Source organism: Hermetia illucens, chromosome 6, assembly GCF_905115235.1.
Source record: "Hermetia illucens chromosome 6, iHerIll2.2.curated.20191125, whole genome shotgun sequence".
Lineage (NCBI taxonomy): Eukaryota > Metazoa > Arthropoda > Insecta > Diptera > Stratiomyidae > Hermetia > Hermetia illucens.
This window is the reverse complement of record NC_051854.1, coordinates 91679485-91695731: the sequence shown is the minus strand read 5'-3', so window position 1 is coordinate 91695731 and position 16247 is coordinate 91679485. Positions and strand designations below refer to the sequence as shown.

Below are 16247 nucleotides of genomic sequence, written 5' to 3'. Positions count from 1 at the left end.
AATAGGTCTGTCATAAGAATGATATCTTACCTCTTTTGTAGACTTCCGAGCGGCCACAAGGCGTATGCCTTGCATTGGCATCGTAGCCTATCAACAGGTCCTCTAGGAGAAAGACAAGCAAATTAGCCGAGGCGCATTGCCGAGGCGCGTCTGCTTGCAGCCAAATGCCAGCGACTGGCCTCCTGGCAATCTCGTCATAGGGGATGACTTTGAGCTTGACGCTATCCCGTCGGTGTCGCTGATCTTAATGACGCACGAATCAAGAAAGTCTCGGAGAATTGGTCCTCGCAAGCTATAACGAGGTACCCACGGTTCACCTGAGAGGAATCAAAGCAGAGAATGGATCCCGTGTGTTTGCCTTTGGCGTCCAGAAGATGCTTAATGACCATTTCCGATAGCCTGGCATCAACACTGGTCCACATCTCCCGCGCTAATTTGCCGCTAGCGGAATCACCATCCGCCAGTGCCACACGTAAGGGGCTCCTGGCCATGTCGCTGAAGAGTTTCGCAGTTCGTGGCTCGTCGGCTGGCTGTTAATCCTTGCTTTTCTCCAGATGTTGTTTGCTGTCTTGAGATCGATTGCGTTTGAGAGCGGCGGGCTTCGTCTTCAGCTCGTCTGCCAGGCCTTTCCTGCTGTATTCCTCAACAATCGCCTGGTATTTAGCGAGGTTTTTTTCATCTCGCTCGTCGACAGTACCGGTCTTCTTATTCTTGGCAATCTTGCTGAGAATAAGCATGGCCTTCTGGTACTGGCTCTTGAGCAGGACATTAGTGGACCTTCGCTTCTTAGCCGGTTTCCGGCGACCGGCGGTCTTGTCGGTTTTTACTTTTAAGGGATCCCCCGACGTCGAGGGTTTCGGGTTAGGAGTACTTTGTCTGGTACTTGCTACACCCAGCTTGACGACAGTGGATTCCAGGCTGGAAACCCCTAGTCTGTCTGCCGCCTCATTACGGCTGACACGGAGTGTGCTGCTCTCGACGGCTATTATTTCTTGGCTGGATGCCAGCAGCTCGTCCTCCGATAATGCGCTTGGCATCATCACCCCTTCTTCTATCGTTGGTTTTTCATTTTTTTTCTTTAAATTGAGTTCATGCCTTGGTTGGCGACTAGGGTAGGCGTTTTATTTCAAACTGAAGGTGCCAAAGGTATTCAGAGTTCGAGACGCAGCCCTCGGTGTATGCTGTTCCACCTTGGCTTGGGGTCTTATTAGAACCTTCTCCAGTTCAGGGAGGATGATCCCCGCGCTATTGTTTGGGCTCATCTCCCCACCAGATCCACTTGCGTCTAACACATGACCAGCAGACAAGCAGATCCAGTTGGATGAGCCTATTCCCAGACCGGCCAGACGCACTCTTGGCCCGTTCGAAGACGGTTTTCGGCGGCCGAATTATGCAACCTTAACCTGAAGCATAACAAGACCGGGCCACTTCTTCATTGAGACTATCCGTTGCTTTCATTATCATCACATTCGATGATGTGCAACTCATAAGATTACAGGAGCGAAACAACAGAAAGCCGAACATCCATTACGAACCTTTGATTTTTTGTAGTTGCTATGAACCCCTATGTGGAGCATTCGCCTCAAACATACTGACACGGTTTCGGTTGCTGGCAATGAGTTTCCTGAGGCGCTTACACTCCTCCTCCACTGTTCTACGGCACGTAGCTCTAGGGCGACCTGCTCCCATCCTTAGATAGTGGATTTCAGTAACCGTATTTATCACTTTCCATGTATATACTACTTCCCTTATCGCGTTGGCGTCGAACAACCTAACCTTGACGTTGGTGTTAATATTATTGAACAAAACAATGAAAAAAGATTCAACTTTGTTAATGCTCGAGCGACATCAAATTCCTTTCAATTAGGAATCCTGTATGAATTGTCTTTTTAGTACTATTTCTCATCAAATTCCCTGATAAATAGACCAAATTAGCCTTTATTACGGTTACGAGAATGATCGGCTGTACTGCAAGAGACCAGAAAAGCAACCGAAGATTTGGCTCTAATCTGAACCTTTTTATCTTTACTCCATGGTGAGCACCAAAACAAGATAGTGACATATATTATGATAATACAAAGTCCTTGTCCCTTCAAACAACTCACTCTCATCCGTTTGGGTGTGCTTGCTTTTCCGAAGCAGTCCTGGATAGCTTTTTTTGAAATGGCTTTTAAAGTCTATCGCGAATTCGATTTGATGGCAAATCCCAGGAATAAATATACAGGAGGGTGAGGAAGAAGACCTGATGGAAGGAGGACCATGTTTTGCCACAAATTTGCTCTCATTTTGTAAATTTTTCATGTAGCTGATATTTTACAATTCCGACAAGGTCAAGTTTCCAAGTTTATCAGGCGACAGTCCATGATTTCACTCGATTAAGATGTTAACCTATCCTGCATTTCTCTAACGGTCACCAAATCGTCAGTTGAAGTAGAAAGTTTTTCTTTTCGTTTTTCGTTGACCTTGAATCTGTTTCAACAAATGATATAGTTTTTCTTTGGCTCCCCTTGAACTTTGACTTGCAAATCTGTTAACTTCATCATAAGCTGATGGTATTTCAAAATTAGGGACTATTTTGTACAGTTCAAGTTCATCGAAATTTCGTTTTTCTTTACACAATAATCTTTAAATTAATAAAAAATTAAGTAATGCTGTCCATAACAATTTTTTATTTAATATCAGTGTTTGCTGTGGCTTCAAAACGTCTGTTTACTTTTTTTTTATAATAATTTTGTTCTTATTTTTCCATATATTTATAATATTTTCTTTTAGAATATCTAGGTAGGATTAGGAGCAGAATAAACTTTTGATTTTAGGAGGCTGCAGTCATTTTCAGTAGTATTAAGGTGGGGTGAATAACTCGAATGAGGTAAAATCGGCATATCACAAATACTCAGCATTTTCTATGGAGTGGGCATGGAAGCGGGGCGTACCGTTGGTGTTTACAAATTCACAGCATATCAGGTTATTGACGCTGGGTGCCATTCATAGTTCCGTCAACGATAATGCACCGATCTACAAACGAATTTGCGCCTTTGTTACTGCTTCAAACCTATACTTGTCAGAGAATGCCATCTGAATAAAACGGAAAAAAGTAATTTTTTTTTAAATTGTGCTTCTGAGTGAGAAAAAGATATGAAAATATTTTTTAATGCGTATTCCAAATCTGCTACTGTATAATGCTGATAAGCTTTTGCGAACTGTCGCCTCGCTTTCTGCATTTTTCCGTCAGCTTAGGCTTTTTAATCGAACGCCTCGACTTAAGGATGGGTTCATATAGCCTGCCTTCTTAAGGCTATTTTTGATATCCTCATTGCCGTCTTCAGCAGATCTTGATGTAAATTTATTAAATAGGATAAGCGATTCATGGTTGGATAACGTGCTGTTTGATGGGGGACGTAATTTTCCAAGACAACTAACCAACGAATCATTCAAGCCGAACCGGCGGTGGGTCATCAATCATGTTGGTCTTCGTTTTCTTTTGTAATGCTACTCGCCTTATTGACGCTAACTAGTGAGTTATTGAACAGTACATTGATCGAATTGTTGACTTTACTGTTTTAATGGTGCTTCCGATCTTCCTTCCACTCCTTTTGTAGTTGAATGCTTGTATCACTATGGTTTGACAAATCGTCAAATCAGTACATTGGTTAACAACAATTGCTTCTTAGCACTTTTCAGACTAAGTGATTTACAGCGGAAAGGTCGAAGGCATTTCCACTCCCAGCTCTTTTGAATGTTCTCGTAAACTCATTGTTGACGAGAAATCTCTAACGAAGCGGCTTACCCAACTGCAGACACCATTCATGTTATGGGTGAAGGCTGTGAATCAAGCCCATTTGACGGCTTACAGTTTCATACCAGGGTAGAGGTAACTTATTAGACGTTGTCTCACATCCTGGTAAGGGGGGGGTGTTGGACCAAAAAGAGGGAGAAAATTTCTTTTCATTTGGTCCGTTCTAACATCAAGCGGATGCGGACTTAGGATAATAGATTCATATTTGAAAAAGAGTTGATCATTATTACTGTCTGATAAGCGTTTCCCGTACTGATTAGAATTTATGTTATCAAAATGCATGCACAATCGTTCACAGGAAACCTACCAGATTGCGGTGTAGAGAGAGTCAGAGTTTGTGTCAAGGTCTGTCAGAGATTAAACCTTCTACTAACTGCTGGATTTTGTCGTCAGTACCAGATCACAGTTTGAAAATGGGGCTACGAAGTAGCTATTACTTTAAGGATTTTTTTCAGCATAACCGCCCAATCTTCTTTTTCTTCAGCCTTTGTTCCGTTCACAAGCGGGGTCGGCTCGTCGTGATCGGTTTCGCCATTTGGCTCTATCGAATGCCTAATCTGAGTGCAATCTCTAGGCTTTTAAATCTCCATCCATCGTATCAAGCCACCGTTGTTTCGGCCTGTCTTTTGGTCATTTACCATCGACTTCGATGTTCAGACCAATATTGGCAAATGAATTCTTGTTAGCGCGATTTGCGTGACCATACCATCGAAGACACCTCTCGCAATTTTTCCACGATCGGTGCAACCCCATAACGATTTCGGATGTGATCGAAACGTGTCACGCCACTAGTCCAACGTAGCATCATCGTCTCCATTACCGCAAGACGCCGCTCATTGTCTTTTGTAGTCGGCCAACACTCAGAACCATAGAGAGCGACTGGACGGACGACATTGCGGTAAATTTTAGATTTGAGACGTTCGTTGATATGTCGATCACAAAGAACGCTAGTTATGGAATGCCACTTCATCCAGGTCGCATTAATGCGTGTAACAATTTCATTACGCAGCTCTCCATTGGCTGATAGCGTTGACCCGAGATATTTAATTCGCTCAGTTCTGGCCAGGTTACTGCAGCGGACAGAACTGAGCAATTTAAATATCTCGAGTCAATGCTATCAGCTAATGGAGAACTGCGGTATGCTCCTCACAAGGGGAAACACAAAACCTTTTATACCTGAAGCGTCAAGCTTCCGGTTTCCTGACTTGTTTGATTTTTAATTCAAATGAAACAAAAAGTGAGAAAATATGATAATATTCTAATTCTAATATTGGCTGATAATGAGTAAAGGGGGGGGGGGGGGGAGTCCCACATATGCATAAGGAGGGTCTAAATTTTTTCCACCAAATATGATCATGTGGGGTATCAAATGAAAGGTCTCGGTTAGTACTTTCCGAAGCCATCTTCATTTTGGCATCTCCTGAAAAGGTGGGGAGTGCGGGGGCCGAAAGTGAGTAATTTCTTTCACGGACCCATTCTCAGAAACTAACCAACCCAAAAATCTAAAAGAAATCAGGAGGACGCTATTATATAGTGCTTTGGCTCCGAAATACTCTTCATACCGATATCTGTTTAAATAAATTGTTAATTTTTAGTAATTGGCTGCAAAACAACCCCCCTTAAGTTCATCCGAAAATCACCAAATGCTAGGGAGATCCCTTTCTGCTGCTTTCTACTCTCATATATCGATAACAATCGCGCACTCGTATTGCATCTCAGGCTTAGAAAGAGAAGTTTCAATATATTCTGAAGTTTGAGGTTGAAAGGTTCAAGGTACACCAGTTTGCATCCCGTATGCGCAGAGTTCGACTTTCTTCCGTCTTCCTATTAAGTTGGGAAGATCTTTTTCTTTCTAGTTAATGCAGGTCATACTTGAATCACATTCGAAAAGAGAATTTAATTGAATTTGGACTAAGAATTACGTAGAAGGATTTAACGTTAATTTCGCAAAGCTTTAACTGGACTGTGTTTTCTCTCTTGATTTGCTAGGATGTCTTTCCGTTATTTATTTTCATAGAGGCATATTTGCATTACGTTTTTCTGAAATGACTGATTGCTATGAGCAGTATAAATATCACACTTATCTGCATCATCTCAGAACAATTCTATTAAGCTTAGTGGATTAAACGAGAGGACAAAATACTCATTTTCAATTGATATTTAGTAATATTTGTAATTTAAATATGTATTTGGTATTAACTTAGATAAAATACTAACAATTTGTCTCTTTTTTTCTTCTCGTTTCATTGTTTTCTGCGTTTTGTTGACAAACAAACCAAAAAAAAAAAATCAAATCATTTGTATTCATCATTGTATTTTTTGTGTGCTGCATCAAATTTGTTACTATTTTTTTGTGCTCTGAATATTTAAAATTTGAATATAATAATTACAATCAAATCGCATTGAATTAACACAACAACAAAAACACATACGTGCGCTACTCTATCTACTAATAAACCATCATTAATTCTTTTTATTTTGTTTGTCATTTCATCGCATCATGTGTGGCAAAAACAATTTCAATATATTCTGTTCAATATTGAATTCTACTATTATTATCGTTGTTTATATTTGCTCATTGTGTTTTTTGATGATGCATCCACAAAAAATTAAATTTAAAAAAAAAAAACAAATGATTCCCAAATGACACAAACAAAAACACAAAAAAAAAACAAAAAAAAAATGGGTGTGATGTGGGGCAAATAGACGAACGCCAAGGGAGCTGTGGCTGCATGGCCTGATGTACCAAAACCGGGTGCCACACTTGGCAACTTAACACCTGCCGACCGGCATGGTTCTGTTCAGGTAAGTTTGTTTTTCTGTTTGTAGAGTCGTTTTTCTTTCCCAGTAATTTAAGAATGTGCTCTTTGTTAAGTGTTTGTTTATAAAGTTTTGGTTTTGATATTTTTTAAGATCCGGAAAACATCCAACTTGCTATTTTCTCGATATAATTTTTAGTGGCTGTACTATGTTCAGTTTTTAGGTACAGATTTAGATAATAGATAAATTCTTAATGATATTTGGTTTTCATATTTTACGAATAAGTGCTCGTTTCTAGATTGATTTTTGTCCAACCGATCGATAAGTATTTTTACAAATTTATTGAGATAAATGCAATGCAGTACACATTACTCAACTCAATCATTTAAATCTTTTTTCCTTTAGCCTTTGTCCCGTTCACAAGCGGGGTCGGCTCTTCGTGATCGGTTTCGCCATTTGGCTCTCTCGAATGCCTGCTCTGGGCGCAATCTCGAGGTTTTTAAATCCCCATCCACCGTATCAAGCCACCGTTGCTTAGGTCTGCCTTTTGGTCGTTTACCATCGACTTCGATGTTCAGACCAATATTGACGAATGAATTCTTGTAAGCGCGATTTGCGTAACCATACCATCGAAGACGCCTCTCTCGCAATTTTTCCACGATCAGTGCAACCCGATAACGATTGCGGATATCCTTATTTCGAATGTGATTAAAACGTGTCACGCCACTAGTCCAACGCAAAATCTTCGTCTCCATTATCGCAAGACGTCGTTCATTGCCTTTTACAGTCGGCCAACACTCAGAACCATATAGGGCGACAGGAGGGACGACACTGCGGTAAATTTTAGATTTGAGACGTTCGTTGATACGTCGATCACAAAGAACACCAGTTGTGGAACGCCACTTCATCCAGGTTGCGTTAATGCGTGAAGCACTTTCATAACGCAGTTCTCCATTGGCTGATAGCGTTGACCCGAGGTATTTAAATCGCTCAGTTCTGGGCAGATCACTGCTGCTGACAGTGATTGTGCCTGTTTCATGGGGATCGGTCGTCAAAAATTCAGTTTTGTTTAAATTCAATCTGAGACCGTGTTGCATGAGGCGATCATTCCATTTTTGAACAAGTTGCTCGAGATCATTTTTGCTATCAGATGCTAGGAAAACATCATCTGCATAAAGCAGTGTGTAGGGCGCTGGACGTTGGATATCCCGTGTGACGGTGTCCATAACAAGGACAAAGAGGAGTGGTGAGAGGGCACTTCCTTGATGAACACCAACAGAGACACGAAGTGGTTTTGATACACCCGCCATACTTCGAACTTTACTTTTCGGATCGTGGTAGAGCAATTGAACCCAGCGCACGAGTTCTTCTGGCACGAAGTGTTGTCGTAAAGCATACCAGATGAGTTCGTGTGGTACACGGTCAAATGCTTTCTCTAGATCCAGAAAGGCAAAGCAGGCGCGGTTGTCGAAAAAGCGTTCAAAAATCTTCATGATATGGGACAGTAACCGGATCGGATGGTAATTTGAACATCCGGCTGACTACTTTTCTTTTTCCATATTAGAACAGTAGCACTTACTTGCCAGTTGAATTGTGTTCTTCTTTCCTGAATAAACCGATTAAAGAATTCACTAAGCCACAGTGTTGGGTCCCAGCTTTTCGCTTTGTAGAGCTCAGATGCGATGTCGTCAGGTGCTGTGGCTTTCCCTGAATTCATTCGTTTTATTGCCTCCTCGACATCAGTTGCGCTGGCAGGTGGAACTGGTCCATATGTCGACAATGATTGTGGAAGTGGAGCAGTTGAATTCTGCCAGAAGTATTCTCGCCATCTATCCGTTGCGGCTCGACGGTTGGTAGGCAAAGTACCGTTCTTGTCATTAACGCGCGTTATGGCTTTTAGCAAGTCGATCTCTCTCGCCATCCCGAGTGGCGTTCTTATAAATTTGTCATTTGGTGAGCGTTTTATCGTCCAGAAATTTGTGGTAGAGGCGTTCGTTTTCACGAACCTTCATTTCAAGATCATCATTCCAAAGCCAAGTATCTCGGTTGATGTACCGCTTACTCGGCTTGGTGACCCCGAGGGTTGCAGAGGCCGCTTTGTGGACCGTGTCTTTCATTTGGTTCCACGATTCTTCCACATTTGTAATGGTCGGTAATCGCGTGAGTGAGATCATTTCTTCTTCTTTCTCACCAAATCGCCACCATTTAATGTGCGGGGGGCCCGTGCGTTCCTCACGCTGTTTTATCGGTGGCTTAATTCGCAGGACGGCAATCAACGGCCGATGTTGAGGTGCGATGGTTTCATAGGGAACGGCTTTGCAATCAGTGACAGTGGTAAAATGTTGGCGTCTTATGAGAATATAGTCAATTTGCGTTTTACTGTTCCCACTGTAGAATGTGGGAAGATGAGACAATCGTTTGATGAACTATGTATTCATAGGTACAAGGTCATGGGTGTCCGCAAAATCGATTATACGCTCGCCACCCTCAATGTGCGTTCCGAAATCCAAACTTCAGTATTCGCTGTGACTTGAAGATCTCACTTAGAAAAGATGAAATCAATCAGCTGAAAGGGATATATCCTGAAAATCGCTACATATCCAAGTAGTTTGCTTAGGAACCTCTAACACAAAAGTCAGTACAGTCGCTTGAAGAGGACTTTTTTGTTTCTCTTCCTAAAAATATTTAAAAAAAGTAAAGGATTAACTTTGCAGTATGTTCGTTTGGTTGTGACAGGAAAAGTTTGGTCTGTCTAGCAGCATTAAGGCTCCGCCACCTGCCATTATGGAAAGCTTGTTCCCAGTTTTTGATAGCAGCATCAGCCAATGCTACTGACACCCCGATTGTTGATTCCGGTCCGGGCATGGGGAAAGTTGAAGCCTCTTTTGATAAAGCATCCGAGATTTCATTTCCCTCTACACAACAATGACCAGGCACCCAGAGTAATTCCATCATATTGTATCTAGAAACAGAATTCAATCGATTTCTACATTCCTGAACGATTTTTGAAGTGATTAAAGTATTATACTACTCAACGCCCTCAATGCAGCTTGACTATCGCTACAGATTGCGATGCGCCTGCCCTTCAATCGCTCGTCAATTATCCAGGTTGCCACCCTTAGGATCGCATACACTTCAGCGTGAAAGACCTTTGTGTATTGTCCCAAAGGAAAAGCCCACTTCTCGTTTTTATTCGAGAGGTAGACTCCTGCTCCAGAACCATTTTCTGTCTTTGAGCCATCGGTGTAGAAGACGTCAGTATATCCTGATACGCGTTCTTCTGGTTCGTCCCAGTTTTCTCTCAGTTTCAAGATAAGATTCCAAACAGATGTATGGGGATCTGAGAATCGGAAGGCATTACGAAAAGTAGATTCTGTTCTCGCAATGGCTCTTCCAATGCTTTCTGCCCCCCCACGTCCATTGTTTTCCTATAGATCTAATCGAATTAGTCTATGAGCTGCTCTCATAGCAGTGCTCTGAATAAGGAAATCCAACGGCTGCAAATTGAGTAATGCATTCAGAGCTGTGCCGGATGTGGTGCTCATGGCACCGGTGATACCCAGACACACAGTTTTTTGTAGTGTGGCAAGTTTACAGCAAAAACTCTTTCACCACCCACTTCTGAGATCTGTTCTCTCGGGTGGTGTACTTCCAGAGGAGTCTGCATAGACTCAACTCTGCAGTTCGTCAAAGTACCATCCGGTTTTCTAAGAGAGTCCAAATTGGCCGACTCATTCTTATTAAGGACTCATCACAACCTGGAAGTCTCCCTTTTACCTACCAGTTCCTCACGGAAATACTCTAAAAGTGTCTCGTTTCGAACGTTTTACAAGCCTCTTATATTCACGTTGTGAGTTGCGGAAGTTTAACCAGTCTTCATCTTTATTGCTTTTGCAAGCACGATTTAGAAGTCGTCTGGTTGATTTCCTGAGTCTATGCAGTTCTCGATTTTACATGGACCCATTTTACCACGTTGGCGTCGGGAAATAGGACAAGCCTGTTCAAAGCACTGTAAAAGTGTGCGATTCAGAGTTTTCAATTGACCTTCTATCGCCAAAGGAGTCCTTAGTCGCCTAGGAGGCTCAACTTTGTCGCCAAGAAGTTCATTGAACTTCGTCCAATGCGTTTTCCTAGGATTCCGTCTTTGTATTACAGGCTGTTCGCTTGCAATAGTTAGACTAAATTCGAAGTAACGGTGATCTGAGAGTGAGACTTTATCTAGTACTCGCCAGTTTCTAATCAACTCTAAGAACTTTGAAGTGCAGTTTGTTAGGTAAATTCCTTCACTTCTTCTTGGCTCCATGAATGTAGGAGCGCACCCTACGTTCGCGGTCATCAGACCAGGTGAAGTGATAAAATCAAACAGTTTCTCTCTTCTAGGATTGCATTTGTTACTGCCCCAACAAATATACTGAGCTTTCGCATCACAACCCACTAAAAGTTCAAGGTCACTTGATTCTGCATACTCTACCAGATCCCTTAGTTCTTGCGTCGGCGGAGGGCTCAAAGAACCTGGTATTGTAAGTTGACTGCAACAAGGTCCTGGGAACAGAATTGTCTCGACATTGTTGCCTCTAACAATTTTGACATCAGAACGCATGCCCTCGGTTTCGAGGATCTTTCATCGAAGAAGATCCTAGTCCCCTTGACTGATTCAATAACAGATTCTGTTAAAACGAACGTCAAGGCTCTTGAACCAGAAATATATAAGGACAGTCCTGCAACTTTGCTAGCTTTACCGCATGCTGCAGGTTGATTTGAGTAACTCTTATGTTTGTAGCCATAAGTGCAGTCTAATATGAAAACCGCCGCTAAATGAAAGGTCTGCTGCGTTCAGTGGGGATCTCACCGGGGTTACCAGTTTGTCCTCATCTCCACCGAAAGTTCCGCTTTCTTGGGTCCGATTTCTTTGGATATCGCCACACTTGGTGGTGTAGCAACGTCTATATCCTCATTCCCAAGAAGCTTCGCTTTCTTTCGCAGTGTCTTCCGTTGTCGTCGGCTAGATCTATTTTCACATACCGGCGTTAGACCAGTTGCGTCCGTATTACCTGTTTCCCTTTCTTCCGTTTTTCCGGGTACAAGCGGAGGAGAAGGTTCGGACAGGCAAATGTGTAGTCCCTTCTCCTTTGCGGCTGAAGTTTCCTTCTGCGGAGCCTTCCTTCCCCGTATTTTAGAAGAGTTAGGTAACAGTGTCACCGGCCGGCCGGCTGTAGTCAGATTTCCAGTTTCTCCCATTAAGGGAGTTGCTGTACTATCCTTTTTGGCTGACCGCACCGTAGACACCGGGTGTAGGTTTTCCACTGAAGTGGAGAGCCTGTCTTCCACAGATTTCTCCGTGGGGGAACATGAATTAGGTTAGATCTCCAAAATCCGTGCCTCCGCCATGACCTGATTTCTCAGAGTCGCGTTTGGATTCGAAGTCTGTGACTTCTTACCACTTGGAGAGTTACAATCCTTTATTTCCATCTTCTTGTGTTTTTGGACAGTGGTGTAGTGAAAGTCCTGGTGGGTTTAACGTGAGTACCTGCCGTGTAGGCATAATCCCACGGTCCTCTTCGGCCACGGATTGATTTTGGGACCACAATCAGAGCCCTGCCATGCAAGCACAGCGGTCCTGGTTTATACTGAGTGCAAGCTCAGCATTCATACTAGTGGATGCGAGGCCTATCTAACTCCTCTGGCGCAGCTAAGGGGTAGGGTACCCGAGTTGTACAGCGCGACTCCACGCTTGAGCTCCGAGGAGCTCTGCCCGCGATATAAGCATAATTCTTAGTGTAGTAGTAAACTACCACAAGCTGGTGGAGTGGTGTCCGAGGGGGAGCCGATAGATGAAAGTAGTAACTCTGCAGAAACTGCTGGGGGTGTTGTTCCACAGGGAAATCGTAAAGGCGGGTGGCTCTGGTGCTTGGTACTCTGTCCTGAGGCAATATTGTAATCGTGTTAAACAAAAGGCAGAAGTGGCAGTGCATAGGTCACCCATTTCGGAAGAGTGACAATTCAATTGCGAACTATGCCATGTAGTGAAATCCACTACTCCACAATGGGAGACGAGTGGGTTCCACTAGATTTTCATGAAAGTCCGACGGGGGGGTCTCTTCTGGGGAATGTAGAGAGTGTTCTTTTCTCTTTAAGTACGGTCCTATCTAAGAAGTTTTTGGTTTCAAAGATGCAAAGATGCAAAGCGACCATTCTGTTGCTGTACTTCTGCCTAAATCAATCTTATCATGAGGATCAAAAAGTTTATACCTTGAGTCCTTATGGCCTTGACTTGGTAGCTTTAGAGAATTGTCTAATGTATATATATAATTGTAAAAAATAAATGGTCTTAATTAGTAAATGTTTGCTATTTCCAAATTAATTCTGTAGTGCGCATTTTTGATACAAAGATTTTTTTTGAAAATATTAGAGATATCAATCCCACCGATCACATGCATGTACTCAATTCTATTGCATCTTTTGCATTTTTGACTTTGCTCACTTAGATATGTATATATGTATAAGAAATAGAAAATATCTATTTATTCAAAAATTAACCCTTTCTATATATATTTTACCTATTCCAAAAAATATCTATTAAAGAAAATCCGTTATATGATAATACCTTACTGTCCGGGCGCGAGAATGCAGACTGTCTTGTTTTTGGCATTTTCACTTCTAATGTTTTCTATTGATTTATTCTACGTAATTTCAAGGTATTCTATCTTAGTATGTACATTCTTTCTATTGTTTCAAAAAATAGTTAAAAATAGTAAATAAAACTTGTCAGCTGACGCTCAAATCATCATCAAAAAATTTTGTCATGTTAGCGTTTGTTATGCATAAGTTTGATGCCAAAATGGCTGGCCGATGTTGGAATGATGTTTAAGTTATGCCGCGGAAATGGGATGTATTCAGAAGGATTGTTGTTCATAGGACAAAAACAAGCCAATGGGAGATGGAAATGTTGTTATAGATACAAAATTTAAACAGCTTCCGTGGAGCTGGCCATCATAAAGGCAGATGATAGCAACGCAACAGAGAACCAATGAATACTGCTGTTTCCCATCAGACAAATTGCGCATGGAGTTGATACACGACTTGTTTGTTTAGTGCTTGTTTATAGTGCGTAGAACATCTAGTTTAGGATAATACTTTGCAATTGTGGAAGCAGATATCTTTAGATTATAGTTTTCTTATTTTCATTTTCATGTGTAACTCATTGGTTTCATTACTTTAATCACTCGAATTACCATTATTTGAAACAGAGAACATATTACACTGAAACACCAGTAAAACGAAATGTTTCCTATCGTCGCGCTAGTGATAATACTCCTCAGGGTCTATCGCAGTCAACGGTTTGTTATCTTTTTCTTTCAGAAGATAATTTGAATGGCGAGGTAAAAGTGTTTTGTCCATATTGTAAGAAAGGTAGAGGGTGTTTTATGTGATTGTTGATAGTCTTCAAAAAAATTGTTGCTTCATTCCAGGTTGGGTTTTTGGTATTAGGGAAATTTGATTTTCTGTGTAAGGATGGGTCCCACTGTATTGGCTTCAGTTTGATTCCTAGGATTTTGTGTGTCTAAAGTTAGACTTGTTGTAACTAGCTCCACCAAACATGTCGTTGGTGTTAAATCCTTCGTGAGGTTTATCAGTGCCAATGGAGCACCACTCTTTAAATTCGTGACTTCCCGATAGAAATTTTCGCTTCCCAGTCAATTTTCCAGAGAGAGGGTAAATTCCCTTCCATCGTGAGGGACTACTCTACTTTATGCTATTTGACCTTCCCTACGGTATTACCAACTGTAAGGAAGCTGAATTGTCAGAAATCCTATCTAAAATCATAGGCCGTTAGGGGTAATCCAACTTGGATACCAATTTTCTTGCTGCATAGTTTAATTAGAGTACACAGGAGTAAATGCAATCTTGTATGAAAGCAAGTACTGCTCCTCGGAACCACTTCATCTTCATGAATAACCCCACAGTGTCCACCTTGAACTTTGTTCCGTTCACTTTCTTCGTCAGCGATAAACTGTTCACACACTCATCTCGCTCTGTTCGTCTGTTACCTGTGTTCCTTCTTTTGAATTTCATAAACTCCTTTTTAGCTGCTTCAATTTGTACCTTCTGCAAGTCTTAATTTTGTCTGGATATGTTTTGTGTCCGAATGAGTCAAGTCGTTGGATCGTTGGGCTGTCGTAGCGGAAGGTCACGGTTCAAATCTCACTGGTGGCAGAGGGATTTGCTCTTCTGATTGGATGTCGGATACTAGCCGACTCAGCTGTGAATGAGTACCTGAATCAAATCAGGGTAATAATCTTGGGCGAGCGCATTCCTGACCACATTCGCTCCTACAGTGTCCTGCAGTTGTACCGTTACGACCCTGAATGAAGTGCTCTAACACACTTCGAGGCTCTGATCCGTTTGGATTGTTGCGCCAACGATTATTACTATTTCCGAGCTATCACAGTCTCGGCAGATGTCGGATTTTACTTAATACTAGCACTAAGTGCCAACCATTTAGGCTCGGACGGCCCTACCTACCCAAAAACTAAAGGAGCGCTGGTGGTAATGGCCGGTGGTAGGTCAATGGTAGAATTCGTCAAGAACTACCCGCAACATCGAGCACGTATGCATAATGGTGTATTTCTGCATTGTTTGAACCAGACTGTACGAAAGCCCCAGGACATTAAGGAAAGCTGTGAGGGATTTAGATACAATACCCGTAGCTGACAGTATTATAGGAACTACAACCACCCACTTGAGACGCCAAATTTCTTTGATTTCCTGAGCCAATAGCTCATAGTTCACCTTCTTCTCTACATATTTCCGTTTGATGTTGCAACATCAACAATACACGCGGATCGATCCGTCTTGTCAACTAACAGTACGTCAGGCTTGTTATCAAGTACTGCTTGTGGCTCATATCGGTAAATCGGACATGTTCCCGTGATTAGCCCATGCTTGTATGCAAGGTTCTGATGGATAACCTTACATACAGCATAATGCCTGGTGATGTATTGCACCGGTGCCATAACAGTACAGCCAGAAATGAGATGGTTCAACGTCTCTAACGCCGAACCACACATTCTGCACTGGTCGTTCTCCAATCTTTCTTTCATGATGAGCTCTTTATGGGCTCGGGTGGCGACCACGCACATAAACCCCTCCGTCTCAGCAAAGAGCTTCCCAGCACACAACCATCTGTTCGACAAATGGCTGCCAAAGATCCGCTCTTGGTCCGACTTCACCCCACTCAGAGAATTGAAAGATCGATCCTTCAAGTTAAGTGGAGTCAGCCTACAGTTTGTCTTATAGACAGCCGCATGCAAGGGACTCGCCTGCTCTTTGTTGTAAAAATAAGCGCGCAGCGAGTCGACTTGGCGATGATGTCCTGCCACGGTTCATCCGCTCCACGACAGACTTTAAAAGATGCATTCGGAATAAGCCAGTGAACAGATAGGGAATACATTCAACGCGCTTATTTTACACGCTTTACACGTCGCAGGAACTCGGACAGCAGAGCATCCTCCAGATCACTAACTCGAACATGGGTTCCTTGTAGAATTTCTGCTTATAGAAGTCTGTCTCGGTAATAGCTTCGATGTGGAAGTCACCACTGCTATGTCCGGCATGCGGTCCGTAAAGACCTCAAATTTCTTCTTCTTCTCATTAGATGGATTTGGATTTTATACCTAACTGCCAGGTGTGG

At 42.3% G+C, this 16247-nt stretch overlaps 1 protein-coding gene across 20 annotated transcripts in view; it reads left to right on the top strand.

The window, feature by feature from the left end:
- The window catches only part of LOC119659620 (casein kinase I), a 291255-nt gene that overhangs the window by 263198 nt on the left and 11810 nt on the right, over nt 1–16247 (top strand). For 9 of the 20 annotated variants that reach the window (XM_038067801.1, XM_038067807.1, XM_038067799.1 and 6 more), the window contains 2 exons: nt 6503–6601; nt 13804–13935. The exons of 3 other annotated variants lie outside the window; for them this stretch is intronic. In XM_038067801.1, the coding sequence (XP_037923729.1) occupies nt 6503–6601; nt 13804–13935 (231 nt within the window). The remainder of the gene's footprint in view (nt 1–6502; nt 6602–13803; nt 13936–16247) is intronic. 8 more of the 20 variants (XM_038067805.1, XM_038067818.1, XM_038067808.1 and 5 more) reach the window with 2 other exon arrangements.